A 20068-nucleotide genomic window follows, 5' to 3' on the forward strand; every position below is an offset into this window, starting at 1 on the left:
TTCTCTCTCTCTCTTTATTTTGACTGGGTAAGCCTTCACATGGTTCACAAATTATAACAATATACAAGGAGATATATAATATATAACAGTGAGAAGCCTTATGGCCACCCCTGTGCTCATCCACTGCTTCTCGACCTCGTGTCCTTCCACTGGCAACCACTCGATTAGTTTCTTATCTACGTCCATTGTGTCTTTATGTTAATACAAGCAAACACAAGTGTATATTCTTACCCCTCCTCCCTTTCTGATATTTACCTCCTAACTGTGAATGATGTATGTTTCACATACCATTCATATATCTCTTCATTTATCAATTTAAAATGTCTATCCTTTGATTCCCTCTCATGAAAGCGATGAACCTTAGCCCACTTACGGTAACATCTCTCCCTACTCCCCCCATGTTGTTGGTGTTCTGTTGGTTTGTGACATTAGTACTTTTGATTCATGTTCTTAGAACTTTATTTCTGATTTCATTTATATTTAGATTGTCTTTCTGCCCACTTCTTTGTTGGATGAAGACATCTAAACCTCTACTCTGTCTCCTTCCCCTTCCATCTCTCATCTTTTGCCTACTGCATTTTCACCTTATGGTGGCAGGAGTGACATCATGTACGTTCCGTTCCACAGCTAAATTCTGTCTTCCATGTTTTGCTTATGTATTGTGTCTAAAGTTTAAAATCTAAGAAAATGTTTTTATTTTTTGTAATTATGTAAATTGATGAGGTCTGTTGTCAGTTAGATTCTTCTCCCTTCTTAGATGATCTATTTTCTTTCTCTTCTCCCTCAACCATTATTATCTCTTCTCTTACAAAATTTTTCTTGGTGTTTGAAATTTGGACAGTCTCTGTGTTTGCATGTTGGTCATTTTGTGTACAATTGATGGATTTTCCTTTGAATTGTCATCCCTCGGTCAGCTCTGTGCTTTTTAATCCATTATTTCCTTGTTAACTTTATCTCCTCCATTGTCTGTTCTCTCCTACGGGAAGCTCTATTGTCTATTTGGACTTGCTAGACTGGTGTTTTTTCTATCATAATTTTTTTCAAGTTCTCTGTCCCCATGTGGCTTTGGGTCCATTATTTATTGTTTCAGTGTCTCAGTTTATCATCTGAAAATGAAGATTATAATGCCTCTCACTGTTATCTTTAGGAACAAATGAAGGACTGTAGCCAAAGCACTTAACTCAGCACTAACCATCTAGTGCCAGAGCTCATGCTGTTAAGCTTTATACACAGTGCATTTCTGTGCTTTGTAAGAAACTTATGGGATACAATTTGAAATGCAAATACTATACGTTGTGAGTACTTTCCTGTTTTTCTTCTTAGCATATCGCTGTTTTAGAAGATAATACATGTAGTTTTTAGTTCTCTGTATTCATAAAAACAAGCAAGCAAGCAAGAAAACAAAAACCTGATTGCCATTTTCTGAGACTTTAGTTCTTTCAAGTGATTTTGAATCCGTTGACTATTTATATTAGTTTCCTCCCAAGTTAGAGCATTAATGATCAGCAAAATAACACAGTTGAAGTATTTCTCTTGTTACTGCCAGTTAGTATATTTGTTATTTGCGATCTGTCATATTTTGCTTACTCCAACTCATCAATCAGCATGTTCTAAAGAGACACTTGCCAATTATTTGAATATTCTAAATTTCTGTTAATTTTCAAAAATGTATAGTATAACTAACTGATCTTCAATGATTTTTGTTTCCCAACATATCCATATATTGCCTTGTATTTTCCACTTCCTTTTGTAGGATATCACTGATTTGGTATATTACCCTGAATAAAACACTTTTCAAAAAATATATCAGATATGTTCATTCTGAAAAAATCAAATATTTGAATTGATGCTGATGAGGAGACACTTTCTTAGCATTTGTCCCTCATTAATTTCAGGAATTGTTCTTTCCCCAGTCTAGTGAAAAGTATTTTGATCTCTGGGTCAAGAGAACTGAAGTCTGGTTCAGCTCTGCTTCTGGCTGTGAGCCCTTGGGCAAGTGGCTTCACCTCTCTGGGTCTTTCTTCCCTGTCTATAAAAGGAACAACAGGGCCACAATATTTTCTGTTCTGAAACCCTGTGGTTCTATGTTAAACCACTTACTTTGTCCAGGAGGCATTGATAGGTTCTCTTTACATTGACAGATGTCCAGATTCTACTCAGCCTGAAACAGTACGTCCTTGTCTCCTCCCATGCAAAAAAGACTGTATTGTGACTGCTTTCAGTGAGTGGACACCCTGCCCAAGGTTGTGCCAACCAGGTAGGTGGATTCTGTTCTTTTAGTGCTTTCTTTCCTAACAACCCGATTGTTTTCCCCGCTGCTAAATAGGTGGAAGATTGTGGAATGTGAGTACCCTCCTTTTCCATTTTCCTGTCACTCTGGAAACAAGGTTTGTAACATTTGTAAATGCAGCCTTGGATTTCCAGATCCATCAAAACTTGGCAGGGAAAACATATTCAGTTATATGCCATAATTTCACTGGTATGCATTTCAGGAGTGCTCATCTTCTATTAACCCAGTTGTGGCATTTTGAACAACTATTCACATGTCATTCCTTATAAGCATAATCATCATCACAATTTCTTTGTGGTTGCTGTGTGCTGAGAGTCTGACTCCAGGTATCTTCCTTAGAATATAGTGCCTTAAACACTATGCTTGCATCACTGATAAATATAAGCCTGTGGGAGAATGAAGGAAGATACATTAAAAAGTGTTGACCAGGTACAGAAATTGGCAATATGAGATTTGTATTTCTTTACTCTTAATGATGATGCTTGATACACCTGGGTGTATTTCAAAGGCTGTGATCCAGGATACTTAATACCTAAATCGTAAGAAACACACAGGAGCACTTTGGTAAAATGACCCTCTTTCTTAGAACATATGTTTTCCCCATGCTTATTGCAGTCCCCTGATGAGTTAGTCCTTGTGGAGATACAAGTACTCCAGGTCTCAAAGCTCTGTTTTGGCCTAAGACCTAGAGTTAATAACTTGGTCCCTTTCTGTAGTCTCACACCCTACCCTCGGTCCTATAAATCTTACCATTGCCACAGTAAGAAAAGGCACATCCAAGAAAAGGAAGGATGGAAAGAATATCACCGGTAGTTCCCAGAGTAAATTGAGTCTCAGCCACACATCCCTGGCTTTCTCTTGGCAGTCACATCCTCGCAAGCAGGGCATGGCTCTCACTCTATTGCTGCACTAGCCTCCTGGAGGAAGGGAAAAGGAAGTATTCAGTTCTGCAAAGAGAGAACCTGTCACAGAGATTGAGAGCACTGACACATCGAAAATCCCTACCTTGTGCACCTAGGATCCCTCAAATGCTCTTTGACTCACACATCTTCATGGGAGTGACAGGACAATAGGGCCAACATTGACAGAGATTGGACTGCCACTTCAAACCACCTCTCAGTGATTGGCAAAGGGATAGTGACAGCTGTTGAAGATTATCATCATGAGTGTCTTATATTATAATGTTGGGACACCTGCATAAAATTTTTATAAATGTGCTATTTTATCTTCTTAATGATCCTTTATCACAGAATTAGTATAATAGCACCTAATGAGCTTTGCTTATGGATAGAATAAGAAATAAATATATGGAATATGGAAGAGCTTTGAAAATACAGTGGAATATTTATCTGATATTTTGAGGGTTGGAAACAACTACTTCTTCCAGAAACTCTTTAAAACTCATATTCCTGAATGAAGATCCAAAGTAAGGGAACTGGATGAAAGTGTTTGTTGAGTAGCCCGGGGAACATCGTTTTCAGACAGAGTGGGTAAGAAAAGCTATGACCTCTATTCTGAACCATCTGAAAGGCAGCATCTAGGAGGCTGAATTTTGGAATTTTAATGGTAATGTACCTGAAAAACATTCAAGCTCCTAAAGATAAATATTGGAAATGTGGGAGAAGATAAAATAATCTATGATGATGGAGTTTTATTGACGTTCAGCTATTTCTTTTAGCTGCTTCCTCATGAGAAATTAGTATAATTCCTCTGTTAAAGGGTTATAAGAACGTAAAAGACTGAATTAGAAAGAGTCTCCTATTGGCAGCCAGATATTGGTGTTGGAGCTGTCAAGATCCCCCACACTTAAGGAGGCATATTATTTGTGTTGTGTCAGGGTGCCCTAGTGGCCAGAGATTTCTTCAGCTACTGCTATGTCATGTATTCTACATTCAAGAAAATTCTCTCTCCTGGCTGCTTGAGAGTCTTCTCCTAGCACTGGCTAAGAGTGGAGGAATCATAGGGCATGTGAAATGATTGCTCTTCCAGCAATTTGAAATTTTGCTACCATTTCCAGAGATTCAATTCATTATTTAAATGGCTGGCATTGTAGTGAAAGTAGTTCTAAGTCTCTGTGGTCTCTTTTTGACTCCAATTTTTCAAGCCTAGATAATTCTTTTCACAGCCTGGCAGTCAGGGGGCCTGAAGGAGGAAAGATTCAATTTTCAGATTTCTTCCAGCTTTCCACTTCAATCCTATTTACCCTCATGTCTCATTTATACCTAGGGACCAAAATATTATTAAATAACCATGGGTTAATTAGGGGAGGACTATGAGAGGGAGGAGATTATTGGAGGAACTGGTAGCCGTAAACCGATGTTTCTCAAGCTTTATTGCCTCTGAATCACCTGGAAGCCTTATTAAAATGCAGATTTTCAGCTCCATGGGTAGAAATTCTGATTCAATAACTATAGAATACCCAAAACTTGAGTTGTAAGAAGCTGCCACGGAATGGTAATGCACTTCTCCTCGTATGATAAGAGAAAGGACCATAGATCCATGGACAAACACTGCTTGAACTGGACATAAGACCTGTTTTTCAGCTTCTTGAATGCATCGTGTTCTTCCCAGCTCAAGCATTATAGAATGCAGTGGCTGAGAACATAGACACTGGAACCAGATGGCCAGGGTTGATGTCCAAGGACTGTGCTGTGATGATGGGTACATTAATTAATCTCTCTGTGCCTCAGTCTCCTCATCCATCAAATATGGTTAATAATCACACCTACATATAAGGAAAGCACTTGGAGCACTGTCTTGCATGGAGTAGGCCCTGGGCAAGCATTTCTATCCTTGTTCCAAGCCTTTGCACCTGCTGTGTAAGGCTGGCACTGTGTTCAGCTGCCCTTCTTTTCTGGGCCCTTGGCCTGTGCATCTGCAGGGACCTGCTGTGCAGCACTCTTTCCCCTGGGAATGTTATTCTCATCTCCCGGACTACATTAGACCCTCCCCCATCCACTTCATTAGCTAGATCACCCCACACATCCTGCACATCCTCTTTCTGACATTCCTAGACTTATCTTTATTAACTTTGCCTTTGCTAGGTTGTAAGTCCACGAATGCGTGACCACTTCTGTCGTCTTCACTGTTGCATCCTCTAAACCCAGCATGGTATGGGGCATATTTGTCACTCAATAAATATTTTCTTAAATGGATATATGTCCTGTAAAGAGAGAGAAAGTTGTGGCTTTGAATCCAGGCAGTAGATTTTCTGTCCTTGAGAGTGTCCTTCAAAAGATACTTTAGGAAACAGTGTTTTAAAGCAGTACTTCTCAAACTTAAAGGCTTATGCAAGTCCTCTGGGGATCTTATTAAAATGCACATTCTAATTCAGAAGACTCTGACAGGACCTGGAATTGTACCTTTCGACAAACCCCCAGGTGATACCTGCATGTTGGTTACAAAGCTCCAGGTGGGCATGGGGTTCATTAGAAATTTCTGAGCAAGGCAATGACATGGTCAAAGTAGTAAAGTGAGAAGTGTGGACTGGGGACAGACCAGCAGGTGGGGATACAGGTTGGGTGGGATTGGGGTGGAAAGAAGTGGTTTAACCTAAACTGAGAGATCAGGAGAAGGGTGGGCCTGAGCAGGTGGCAGCCCCGACTAATGAGGATAGAGGAACTCTTTTTTGCAGCTGTGGTTTCATGTTGGGTCATCAAGTTTGAGAAGAGTTTATGTTTGTGGTCCCCAGATTTGGCTGCACAATAGAATCACCTGGAGATCTCTAAAATATACTGACGCCTACTCCGAGACATGATTTAATTTTGATATGACCAGGAATCACTGGATTATGTGAATTCCAAACCAAATCCATTCTACCTCTCAGAAAGCCCAGGGGGTACAGGGGGTAGAGTGTACCAGGAGGGATTTCTGCCTTAGCACTGGGGGAATTGTATCAGGTTTTGTTTGGTCTTGGCTGGGTTCATGATCTAAATCTGTATGACTTTTAAAGCATTCTCAAGCTGTGAACAATCTCTAGCCAGTAGCAAGCCATGCTTCCTATCTTCTTACTCTGCCTCATCGGAGTCTCTCCTTAAAGGATTAATGGTAGTCCCCCATTCTTCTAAGCAAACCAAATATTTATCAAGCTGTGGCCCTGTTTTCATCTTTCTAAATTTTAAGTCCCAGTAATATATTAGCCAAATGATCAAGAACCATTCTTTGCTACTTTTCTTGCTATTTCCTCTTATTCTTCCTTAAGCCTGTAAAGCAAGTGCCTGCCTGAAGCATCCAATGTTGTATTGCTTAATAATAGCAACAATTTGTTTATTGTGAGGTTCCCAGACCCGTGGAGTTTTTTCAGTGTACAGATGTCCGACTCATTTCAGCCCTGGTTAGTCAGAATGTCTTCATGTTGAAGGGACATTGCAATATTAATAAGTGACTCCATAAATGACTCTTACAAGTGGGCAGGGATGAGAAACACTCATTTAGTGTTTTATACTTTACAGGATGTCTTCCCATACATTTTAGCCGGCTGTTGGAGATCATTGATAATTGTTTGCCTGAGTAGTATTGGAAATCATCTTGGCCACTGCTCTCATAAGCATCACATCTAATGTTTTTACATTAAACTCACAAATCAGTACTGACTTTCCAAGATTTCTCTCAGACTATCTTTAAAGGGGCTCACTTACATTTTCTACATTTAATAATGTGAATTTAAGACATAAGCATAAATAATACAATGTTAATACAAAATATTAAGGGTTAATAGAATGTACTCTTGTGTAGCCATCACCAAGTAAAAATAATCATCAACCTATGACCACTTGTGTTTTGCCTGTACTACCTCTATCACGTCTTCCACCACCAGTGGATTATTTTTGTATAGTTCCTAGATGTGAATATCACTGCCATGAAGGGGAAAAATATGTAGGAGATAAAGCTATTAGCCTGGAAGATAAAATGAGGCATGTTCAAAATAGCTGTTCCTGTAACTTTCTAGAAACCATGGAGCTAATGATTAATTATTTGTCAATCTCAAAAATTAAAGGCTTAAGGAGCTCCTTTAACTTTCCTCCCTAAGGGGCAAGCTGGAGAGCAGTGTCATAGTAACAGGAAGGCCACAGGCAAACTGCTGGTGGGAATTGGCAGGAAGCTTCATTTAGTGGTATCCTTTGTTCCTGTGTCAAACCTCCTGGAGTTGTGTTTTGAGTTTTCAGTATCAAAGATCAGTAGTGTTTTTAATGCCTAGGTGGTATAGTGCAGTGATTAAGAGCATGGACTCTCGAGTTAGAGTTCCTTGGTTCAAATCCCACCTTTGCTGCAAAAAGTCACTTTAGACTCACTTTAAACTTGCTTTGTTTCAATTTCCTCCTTTCTAAAATGAGATAATATTAGCGCATACTTCAGAGAGCGGTTATAGGGATTAAATGAGAATAGTACACATGGAAGAATGCCACGTACATGGAAATTTATTATTATTATTATTATTAATATGTAAGTTCCTTAAGATCAAGGAACTTGTCTTTCATTATATTAGTGTCCTGCAGTATATAGTCCTTTGTGTGCTGTTATTAGGGCCTTGTTTTCATGTCTGTTTTTTTTTTTATTGGACAGATGATAAAATCTAGTGGGCAGAAGTCTTCTGGTTTCATTAATGAACTTCTAGTGCTTAGCACAACGTCTGGTATATGTTGGGCATTCAGTAATTGTTGCTGAATGAATGCGCAAGTGAACTCCATATCTTTCCCACATCCAGTTCTAATTCCTAAATACTTTATTTCCATTTAGATGAAGCTACAGCATTAATGGATTCTTTGATGGGTCCCGGCCAATTAAGGGGAAAGAAATTGGTCATTTGGAATGTCAAATAGGTCAAAAATCACCTATTCTGGACTTCAGAATTTCTCCTACTCCAAGGCATAATAGCACCACTCTCTCTCTTTACTTACCCCTTTCAAGGACATATGATCCCTTCCTTCTCCCCACAGACCCATCTGTACTTTTGTCCACCCAGGAAGTAGAGGATGGAGTGCTAATTTACTCCTAAATAATGAGGAATCTACTGTGTTTGAGTAACCAAGATTTGGGGCCTGGAACACTGGCCCCCAAAATAGCATTGAAGGCAATATAATGATCTAATGACTTTCTTTGAGAAAGTGACTTAACCTAAATCTCAGTTACCAGCTCTATGAATTTTGGATGTTATCTATTCCCATGTGTTTTTTGAAAAACTAAGTAAAATAAGATGTGTATCTCACATATATGTCCCAAGCCCCAGCCCCGATACACAGAGTACAGGTGCCCTTGTTTTTACAAGCTCCATTGGTGGTGACATGCCCCTGTTAGTGTGTAATTTAAAGCCCATAGATCACCACATAGTTTCAGTACTCAATAAATATTCCTGAAAATTTAGTAGGAGGAATGATAAACACTTGGGCTTGTAGAGATTACAGTTTTCAATCATACTTCTGCCAAACTGAGGAGTTCTGCTGATAAAATTCATAAAAGAAACTTTCAAATCATAGGGAAAAAAAGAGAGATAAAATTCTCTTAATTTCTTTTTTTTGTCTCCCATGTGTTTTTTTCCTTAAAATTTGGCACCTTCTGCCTGTCTCTATTAAAACCCAGTATGAGATGAATTTGATTTGGCAAAAAATCAGATTTGGAAAAAGAAACAAACCTAATTATTTTTAGACCATTTTATTAGAGCCCATGACCATATCCAGACCTGGAAGAACACCATTGGGCTATAAGGAGAGCTGCTGCTCGGAGGTCAGAGCTCTAAGTTGGTGTTACCCACACCTCTCTGTCAGAGCAAATGTTAGTCCAAGTAGTAGCTGCTAAGGAAACATTCTCAGTCCACATCTGCCTCCTGTCCCTACTGCCTCTTCTTTCTGGACCAGAGACTGATGTACAATTATAAGGACCTGGAGTTCACAGTACCACTAGCTGAGACTTTTCTTTACCTCCTAGAATGACGCCGGGAGGTAGGTCTATTGTACATGACTAAGAGGTGAGGAATGCCCGGCTCAAAAAGATGAAGTAAATGGTCTGGAGGTTACCCAGTATGTCAGAGGCAAAGCTAGAATTAGGATCCAGATTTCTCCAACTCCAGAGCCTGCCTGTTTTCATTCCCACAACAAGTTATTTCTTATATCCATAGGCACAGCTAATCTTGTTTGTTTATTAGCAATTCAAGAATTTGAAGGCTGGTACCTCTTAGGCCTGTGGCACAGGCTCTGCATATTGTAGATATTTCACACATTGCTGTCGTGTGTGCTATTTCATTGACCATCAGGAGAGTTTGATGACAAAGGAACAGCTGTTCTATTAGTCTTGCTCCATAAATGACTCCATAATGGGCTCTTCATGGGAAGCTCTCCTGGTCATTTGGTCCAAAAGGAGCAAAGAGCAGGTCAAGAAACCTGATTTAAATTAAACTTGCTACATTGCCTTTCCTGGGGAGCCTATACAGTTATAGAATAAAAAGCAGACAAGTTCAAACTCTTATTACTAAAAAGCTATAACTTCAACATGACTTTGCTTCATATCAGTCTCTTCCTGTCAAACTAATAATAGCTATAATTTATTGATATGTATTATCCTATTTAATTCTTCAACCATATATGGAAGGAACTGTTACAACCCCATCTTACACATGAGAAAATAAAGGCTTAGATATAGTGCCCAAGATTGCAGAACTATTAAATGGCAAAACCACATGGAATCCTAGGGTCTTAACCACTCATTTATTCAACAATAAACATTTCTGATCACTGTGTTCCAGGTGCTGTGCTAAGTACTGTGTATACGCATAGAGTGGTGAGTGAAACACACATCCCTCCACAGTCTAGTGGAGGAAACTAAAGGCATTGAGCATATAATTATCTAAATGAATATGCAAAATGTGGTATGCGACAGGCAGAAATTCAGAGTACTATGAGAGAAAGTAGTAAGGAAAATCAGAATTCCCCTCTGTCTAGAATATTTTTCTCCTCTTCTCTACTGTTTGCCCATCTTACTAGATGTAAATCCTTCTCTCCTCCACAGAATTTGTCCTGACGCGCCTGCTGGAAATAACCACTCTCATTCTTGAGTTCCATAACCCTGTCTGAATGACTTGCATTCTACCTGTTGGTAAATGTGTTTTGTGTCCCTCTGAAGGAATGTGAAGTCCTTGAGGTCTGAGCACTTTTCAGTTTTCATTCCAGAAGTGCCTAGAAATAAACTAAAGACAGACTAAAATTCGGTAAATCGGTGTCAAGTAAGTGGATGCCAGTTAGAACCTATTTGCTTAAGCAAACCTAACAAACTTCTCAAAAGAAAGTGGATCTGCCTTTACAACTAAATTTCTTTCATAAATGATTTGTGCGGCTTCTGCAAGAACACACATGATGATGCTGGCTGGCTGCTGGAGATGGAAGATGTGAAACTTAGAGAATCAGATCTGTCTCTGGTTTCCTGGCAAATGTGATTAGAAGGGAAACATATTCCATCCCTTTTATTTATTTGTTTACTCGTTTGTTCATTAATTCACTCATTCATTTGTCCATCAGTCTTTTTGTTTATTATTATTTTTAATGACTTTGTATATGCATCTCATGGGAAGGAAAGGCTATTCAGTTGCTAATTCCTAAAAGGCATTTTCTACTGAAATTTCACATTTCAACAGAGGTCACCAATTGAGGCAATATGTCCATAGGAAATGCAGTAAAGGGTTTCATAGGGTTTTGTTTTGTTTTGTTTTAAACCTGAGAGTCTAATGTTGAAATGCAAAATTGTGGTCATGTGCAATCTTTCAGTGGACTAGATTTCCTCAAGGATAGGACTTAGAATAATTTGAACAGGTTTCTCAAAGTGTGGCCCATGAACTTCCAGCTCAGAATTACCTAGGATGCTTGTTAAAACCCTAAGATATTGTGATTTTGAAGTGGGGACTGGGGCCTCAAAATCTGCGTTTTTAAACAAACTGCCTTAGTAATTCTAAAACATTAAATTTGAGAACCACTATCTGTAGAGACATTTAATTTAACCATGAGCAAATGGATTCCTTAAGAAATGTATAACTTGCATCTACTCTATTGTTCTAGTCAAGTCTATTTTGGTTTTGAAGGATCAATGGCTTTCAGTTATTTTAGGTAAAAAGGGGCTTGTTGGGAAGTCATAACAGGAAATCTCACAAAAGTTCAAAAATAAGATGAAAATTCTATGTAGGCATTATGGAAACCATAAATGCAAACAGGAACTGAGGTTTCTCTCTTCAACTCTCAAAGCCAATGTGATTCCTCCCATCTCTGCTTCTCTGTGTGCATTTGTGTTCTGCCCCTTCTAAGGGGCTTCCTCTGAATCTCTATACCATCGTAACTAGCAGATCTGGAGCCCCATAAATGCTGTCCCAGTCTCTGCTCTGCAAAACTTAAGTCAAGCACTCAACACTGACAGACACTTTCCTTCAGGCTGTATATTCAAATTACCAAGTAAGAGAGTTTCGTGGCTCAGTTTGTCTCAGGTTCCACAATACTCAGCCACCTGTGGACCAGCCCCCTCAGATCAGGACCCATCTGGAAAGGGAAGGGGACAGTGGTGCAGGAAGGAGGCAGGAACTGACTACAGGAGCATTCCTCTCAGATAGACGTGGTGGTTGTTCACCTCTGAGATTGACTGTCCGGGACACCCAAGCTTGGCTGTTTGGGAGAGAATTCAGAACATGACTTATTCCCTCCCTTATGTTTCCACCAGTCTCTCTAGGTGCTGACCTCTAGGCAGAGGAATGGCAAAACCTCCCAACGCAAAAGCCATCCCCTTTTCACTTCAGAGCTTCAGATTGGGAAGAGAGCTGTTGTAAATTCAGTAGAAAAATAGAAAAGGAAAATGAGGCTGCAGGGAATATAAATGCAGTCAAATGACACCTTCGTATAGAATCAAAACTGGGAAGAGAGAGAAAGCACTCACCCTGAGCATGATCTGGGCCAGATATTATACTTCAAACAAACAAAATATGCAGTTTGTGTGTATTGAATTCTTATCAAAATCCCTTGCTATCATTGCTATCAATAGTCTATCACAAACAGTGTTGTCTTAAAAAAAATAAAAAAAATTAACATACCCCAAAAAATCAAATAAACAAAAAAAGCAAACAAAATAAACAAATGTAGATTTGATGCATGAAGTTCTGTCCTTTGTACCTGAAATCCGCTGTTATGCTGTCTTAGTTTGCATCAAGTAGTTGCTTTAAAGCACTATTAACATCCTTCTTTCAACAGTCAAACTACGTTACCATAAGTAAATTCTGTGGCTCACATGGATATTCATAATGATTTATTGTTAGCCTTGGTGGCAAAAATCCGTGTTTCTTTGGATGCGAATGCTCTTTCTTTTCAAATTGTTTTTACTTCTGGCTGGTTTCTTTCTCAAATCTCTAGAATTCTCTGCAGACAATACAATGCAATACAATATAGTCCTTATTTGCCTGTAGAGGTGAGTGAGTTCCCTTTCAGAAACCCAGGTACCTAATTAAGAGTTTATTTTTAGGCTTTCAATGTACTTTGTATGAAGAAATAGAATAAATTAGTTTCGATTTAACTGGTGTGTTACTTTAAGTTTATTAAATTATTTTCTACAATTTAATAGAATAATTATTGTTCACTTCCTTGACTTCGGTCCCATTTTAATATGATTCTAAATTAGAGTGTGGTTTCAGGAGATTTTCACTCACTAAGTTAGCTGATATGATGGTAGATTTATAAAGTATTTAATTTGTATTACTATAACAAAGCATAGAGTTAAATGTTGGGATCTTAATATGTCAATTTGTAACTCCAGATTTTATAAGAACATCAAATAATTTGTGTATGATAATAAATCAATGAAATATTAAATTCTTGTTCAAAATGAAGTAGATGGCTCCTGGTTTAGACAAACAACTTTTAAGCGTTCCGTAATAGAAAGGTCATCACTGGATATTCTGCTAATCTCTTTAAGTTCCTTCAAAATTAAGCTGCTACATGGAGATGGTTCAGATAGAGTATCTACTGAATGATGTGTTTTCAATGATAAGGAATAAAACATCCAAAAAAAGTATGCTAGGAATGATAGATTCTCTGCCATTTGAGATTTTTCCAAGTTAAATTTAATTTGCTCTGATACCTAAAATATGCATATCATAACTTTATTTAGAGACCTTATGGATGATAACCAAAGTAGGAATGTAGATTGTGTGAATGAAGTGACAAGTTCTGTGGTATGTTAATTTCTAACTTGAACCCACAATATCCTCTCCCATTGCTAAATGACCGCAACACTTTTTGAACTGATATTTGATTATATTCAGTTTAGTGCTTGGTAATAATTCTGTCTTGAGCTTCTCTCTAATTTGATCATGTGTAGTGAAAAGAGCTTGACCTTTAGAATCTAACATAATTCGATAGACTCCTGCTGTTTCCACTTCCTAGTTGTATGTTATGAAATTTACCTAACCTCCCTAAGACTCCATATGCTCGTCTTTAGCATAGGTATACATGTAGCATCTGTAAGACAACTTACTCCTAGGGCTTTCTTATCCTACTTGAAGAGGCTAGCTCAGTAATAGTTGCTCAACATGTGATAATTCCCTCTTTGTCCTCCATTTTGTCTCCCCTGAGTAAGTTGTAGGATCCATGAGTACTCAAGCTTAAGCCATAGATTTATTAATTTTATAAACAGAAGATACTTAGAAGTATGTGTGTGTGTGTGTGTGTGTGTGTGTGGAGAGAGAATGAGAGAGAGAGAGAGAGAGATTGACTTGCTTCTGGCAGAACAATAATAGGAATTTAGTAAATATATATTTTGTTACATTGCATGGAATATGAAATAAAATTATACATGACCAACAAACTCCTACTTGGTCTTGGACTTTATGGATACCTATCTTTTCCCACCCACCTTTTCCCACACCAAAATTCAGAAGCAATTGAGAGTCAAAGCAGAGGAAAATCAAAATATCAGCTGATTCTCAACCTCAGAATTAGACAGGCTTACCTACCTGGCCACAGTCCATGTTGGACACCTAAAAACTTAAATGAGCATGACTGAGAACAATTCAGAATATGTGCACCGTCTAAGCAGATATATCCTGAAGAAAGAGAAGGAGAGAGAAAGAAGAGCCACATATGTTCACTTCTTTCTCCCAAAGTCATGATTTAGATGACTCATCCTTCCCAAAGCAGACGCAAATGAGGGAGGTGGAGAGAATTCAGGGACAATTAGGGCTGTGGAAATGGATCTCCCTGCCCTTGGAAGGAAGCATCAAGAGGGCTCCACCCTCACAGTCCATTGCTCCACAACTGTGTGAACTCCAGTCCTACCTTCTATTGCTTCCTTTAGTCTCCTCCAGAGACTCTTGCCTCGTTTCTGACCAAGCTTGTTCCATCTTGTTTAAACTTTCACTTGCTTTTCACTTGCTGCTTCTCCCTAAAATATTCTTTTCCCAGCTCTTTGCATGAGTGTCTTTTGATCAACACTTTGTTTTCAGTTCAAATGTCATGCCTCAGAGAGTCTTTCTCTCACAACCTTATTAGAAATCACCTTCCCTTGCTCATTATACCATGTTATTTTCCTTATAGCACTTATCATTCTCCCAACTAGAAAGTAAGCTCTGTGTCTTGTTCACTGTTGAAACACATTGAATAGTGACTGCCACAAAGTAAGTGCCAAAATAGTTATTGAATGAATGATAACGAATGAATGTATCCTTGGTTCAGTAAACCTTTTTGTAGGGTTTATTATATACCAAGTTTTGTGCTAACTGCTAGTAACATTAAGACGAATAAGATGAGGTTACTTTAATTAAGGGGTTTTTCAGTAGGGGATTCAAGTATGGAAACATATTTGTTCTATAACAGGAATGAGCACAGGGTATTAAGCAGACAAAGAAGAGGGAGTCTTGCTCTAGTTAAGTGGTCAGAGGAGGCAAGATTTGGTAGATCAGGAGTTTCCAAGTAAACATGGAGTACAGGTTTCTCAGAGATAGAAGAAGGGATGTGTGTGCAGAGGGTTGGCAGCACCAGGGTACATTTTAATTAAGTGAATTACAGGCAACTCGTGATGCTTGGGATGCATAATGCATATGAAGGAGTGATAAGAATTAGGTTAGAGAGATATGCAGGAGCCAGTTCATGAAGAGATTTATACCATTCTAAGAAGTTTGGACATTATCTGGAATTCTGATAGATAATTTAAATTTTAAGTGTGAGTTTGATAAAATCAGATTTGTATTTCAGAAAAAAAAATAGTACAGAAAATAATGAGGTTAGACAGCATTGGAAATGAGTGGGAAAATCATGAGGCTATTCAATTATCTGGGAAGAAATGGGCACAATCTGTTTTCTTGAATAAAAATATGTGAATCATAGGTAAGCATATAAATTACCATAACTCAACATTGTTTAATAGCGTGTCTTCATGACCTGATGTGTAGTGGGTTTTTCACCCATCCTGTGGAGTTCATGTAACTGGATGATTATGCAAACCCTTTCTCCTGCTCAAGGAAGTGCTAAGAGAAAACAAAAACAGTAAGCAACTGTTAGAACTCCAGGATGAAGCAAACTCTTCCTAGTCACTTCTCTGAGTGTGTGCTTCCAAGGAGTAAAATGAGCCCGAAGACAAAGAGGATCTCACTAATTCCCCACATTACCATCTGTTCTTATCAGGACCAGCAACATAATTTGCAAGGTCCGGAGCAAAATGAAAATGTGGGTGTCTTATTCAAAAATTACTAAGAATTTCAAGACAGCTGCAGCAGAACATTAAACCAAGAGCTCCACTGAACCTGGGGCCCCATGGGCCCACACAGGTTATATGCCCATGGCACTGGTCCTGGTCCTTATTGGTTTTCTCTAGGGGCCAGGATCCTAACTGACTTTGAGATTTGATTCTTGGAAACAGTTGCAATATCCAATCACTAACACATTAACCCAGATTATTGGATTACAATGTTATTGGACTACAGTCTTCTCATACTCAGCTGAGAGCATTCAAGGATTGGAGGGATGGAGGGATTAGGGGCAGGGTGAGGTAGGGTCACAGGGAGTGAAGCAGAACAGGTAAGAACACATCCTCTGGACCCAGACTGCTTGAGTTTCAAGTCCTCTCTATCACTTATTGGCACCTTGCATGACGTTCAAAACCTCTCTGTGCCTCCATTCTCTGACCTGCAAAATGGAAATGATAAGAGTAACTGTTTTAGGATCGTTGAGAGGGTTGAGTTGATTAATGTAAAGAACTTGGCAAGTAAGTGAAATGTGGTAAGTGCTTGGGTCACTTTTCTTATTGTTTTGAAGATTATATTCTGGAGAGTAAACCTTGCTTGGTCCATGGAGTACAAATATTACCATTCAGGGTGAGGTTTGCCATTCAATGAGCAGAAATTATTGATTTCATTATAGTTGAATTTATCAGTCATTTACTTTATGATTTTCATTTTTGTGTTTTAAGATATTTTTTCCTGTTCAAAAGAGAGCTATTACCCTATCTTTTCCTTTGGTAAATTTTACTTATGTCTTTGCTAATTCATTTTTAAGTATGATATTAGATAGGAATCTAATTTTTTTTTTTTCCATTGGGGACACTGACCTCCTTTTTTATCTTTCCTCTTCACTCCAATATACCCAAGGATCCAGCCACTCTTGTCTCCCTTGCTCTTTCTGGAATTTGGCTCTGAGCCTTTGCAATACTATTCACTCTGCCTAAGCTTCTCTTCTCTTAGATATTATATAGATGACGCCCAAACTTCCTTCATGTTGTTGCTCAAATAGTCCCTTCCTGTTGAGGCTTTTGAAGTTTAAAATGACAACTCTCCTCCACTCCTACCACACATGGATGCACACACTCCCTAGCACCCCTTTCTACATTTTGTTTTGTTTTTGGTTTTTGCACAGCATTTAATTGCATATGAAACACTAAATATTTGACATTTATGTTTTTACTGTCTTTCCCTTTCCACTAGAATGTAAAGTCCATGAGGCCAAGACTAAGGTTTTTTCTTTTGTTTTGTTGTATTCCTAATTTCTAGAATGGTATCTCCTACTTAGAGGATTTCAATATTCTTCTTCCAGAGCAATTTAGATCGCCTTATCAACAGTTATGTCTTGGGCTCTCTTCCACATAGAATAGTGTGAATTCCAGCTCCACACATACACACATAGAGGCATCTGGATAGGAAATCTCTGGGTGACTTCTTTCATCTTTTTCTGTTCCTTCTAGAGTCAAGGCCAAGAGAGAAAAGCATGCCCACTCTTTCTCTCTGTCAGAGCAGGTTTTTCCCTAGTCCACACACCAAGGGACTCAGGCTTTATTTGTCTGTGTGTGGAGGGGCTTGTGTCTGACCAAACCTTGCCCTGTGCTCTGGCAGTGGGCTTTGTCTCCTGTTTACTGATTTTTTATAGGCATTAAAATCCAGACTTTAACCACCAGCAGTGGAGAAATTTCCCCAAGGGCTAGTGCTCCAGAAATTTCCCTTAATTTCTTACATTTTTAGCCATGCATTTATAGAATATTTTAAAAAGCATTTCAAAGAGAATTGCAAAGGAAACAAAAAAGAAAAGGAAGAGGAACCTGTAGGACATGTCAACCAATTATAACCCAATTGACAATTGGGACCCAAATTGTAACTCAATGACAGTTGGGTATTTATGAGTATTTTAGATTAATTGGTATTAGTATTTCTATATATAGTAGTTGTTCCTATGGTTATGTTTAAAAGAGAGCCTTTATCTTTTATAAATCTATTCTGAAATATTTACAGATGAAATGATAATATGTCTCAATATTCTTTGAAATAATTTGTGTGTGTGGGAGTGGTTAGGGGTATAGATGAGAAATATTGGCCCATGTAATTATTGAAGCTGATGGACCAATACATTGGGTTCATTTTATATATTTAAAAACTTCCAAATTAAAAAGATAAACATTTGAAACTGAATTAAAAAACAAACTTCTCCAGCATTCAAGTTTCTTTGTGATGGCAGAGTTTCTGCAGATATGTAGTCTGCCTTATTGCTAGAAACTAATGTCTCCAACTTCCCATTCAAGAAAAACAATGTTTTTTAGATGGCTGTATAGACAGCCCTGGTAGTCTAGTGATTAAGATTTGGTGCTGTCACTACTGCAGCCTGGGTTCGTTTCCTGGCAGGGAACCACGCCACTCATCTGTCACTTGTCATTCTGTGGCAGCTGCATGTTGCTGTGATGCTGAAAGCAATGCCACCAGTATTTTAAATACTAGCAGGGTCACCTATGGTGGACAGGTTTTAGCGGAGCTTCCAGACTAAGACACACTAGGAAGAAAGACCTGGCCACCCACTGCCGAAAAAATTGGTCATGAATAGCAGGAGATCATTGTCTGATACAGTGCTGGAAGATGAGAGGATGGAGCCAAAAGACTGGCAGGGTTTTGCTCTGCTGTACGCAGTGTTGCTAGGAGTGTGAATCAACTCCATGACACTAACAACAAAGATGGCTATATGTTCATCTGGTCATGATTTTCACTCATTCATCCTTTTATTTATTCAACAATCATTTGTTATGTGCCTTCTAGGTTTTAAGCACTACAATAAGACTTGGAGAGGCTCACTGTCTGAAGGCACAGAGAGACAAGAAGACAAAAAGATGCAACATGACCTTTGTAGATCCACGGAAGCATGAGGAGGGCGCTTGGCTGAGGGTGGGGTGGAAAGACATTTTGAAAGAGGTTCAGTCTCAAAGGAAGCATAGGGGTTATCTAGATGAAGAGAGAGAGATAGTACACTTAATCCATCCCCTACACTAACCTGTCTACTAACGTTTTTATGTATTACCAGATTCCAAACCCTGAACTAACTACTTTACATTCCATTACCTGATTATTCATCTTCAAAGCCCCAAATAAGGTATTCTAATTATTTCTCTTTGAGACACCAGAAGATAAGTAATTTTCCCGAGTTCGCAGACCTGGGATTCCAGACTCACTGATTCTAAAAAGTCACGTTGTTATATCAACACTAAGCCAAGAAAGGAATTTGTAAAACCAGTGACTTTATTTTGGTGCTACAAAATAATGAAGACAGCAAGATATGCAATAACATGTACCTCATGAATAGAAAGGATGATTAAGAGTCTTTGTCTACCTTGTGCTAGAATTTGTAGTTAAAAATTAAAAAAAACTTTATTTTAATTGGTTTGCCTTCACAGAGTTATTTTCCTTTAACTTGTCTTGCCACTATCCCTAAAACAAAAACTTTAATATCACAACTGATATTAATGTCTGAGTGATTCCCTGCGCCTTTCATTCAGAGACACCAGTTTTTACATGTAGACACATCCTAGAAAGATGCAAAGAGTTGCAGAAACCAAGATTTGTGTGGTTGAGCCACAGTGAGTGGTGGTTTAGGGGAGGAAGAATTTTCCCTTCTTTCCTTCTAGGTTCTCCAGCTGGTCTAATAATTAAATTGACATAAGACAGCTTAACAGGAGAAAGACAAATTTAATTTTGTATGTACAGGAGTCCCATAAAAATATGAGACTCAAAGAAGTGACCAATTTTATACCTTTTAGACTTAGAAACAATATATTTATGAAGAATTGACAAGATAAAGGGGTTTGGTCTTGGGGTAGTAAATTGGAAGAAGTAACAAGGTTTGTTTGCACAGCACTCTCAGCCCTAAATTCCCTGTCTCTGGTGATAAGGATGCCTTCTGCCCTCCTGGTACAGGGAAGGTACCCTTCACATGCAAGATTTATCTCCTGCTTTTGGGGGCACAAAGTAGGGTCAGAGCTTGCCCTGGCTGTTTTTCAAATACCATTAATTCAAAATAATCA

At 38.5% G+C, this 20068-nt stretch overlaps 1 protein-coding gene across 1 annotated transcript in view; it reads left to right on the forward strand.

The window, feature by feature from the left end:
- The window catches only part of THSD7B (thrombospondin type 1 domain containing 7B), a 675055-nt gene that overhangs the window by 319423 nt on the left and 335564 nt on the right, over positions 1-20068 (forward strand). The window contains exon 9 of the mRNA XM_046659574.1: positions 2142-2257. Within this exon, the coding sequence (XP_046515530.1) occupies positions 2142-2257 (116 nt within the window). The remainder of the gene's footprint in view (positions 1-2141; positions 2258-20068) is intronic.

Source organism: Equus quagga, chromosome 4 (assembly GCF_021613505.1).
Source record: "Equus quagga isolate Etosha38 chromosome 4, UCLA_HA_Equagga_1.0, whole genome shotgun sequence".
In the NCBI taxonomy this organism is placed as follows: domain Eukaryota; kingdom Metazoa; phylum Chordata; class Mammalia; order Perissodactyla; family Equidae; genus Equus; species Equus quagga.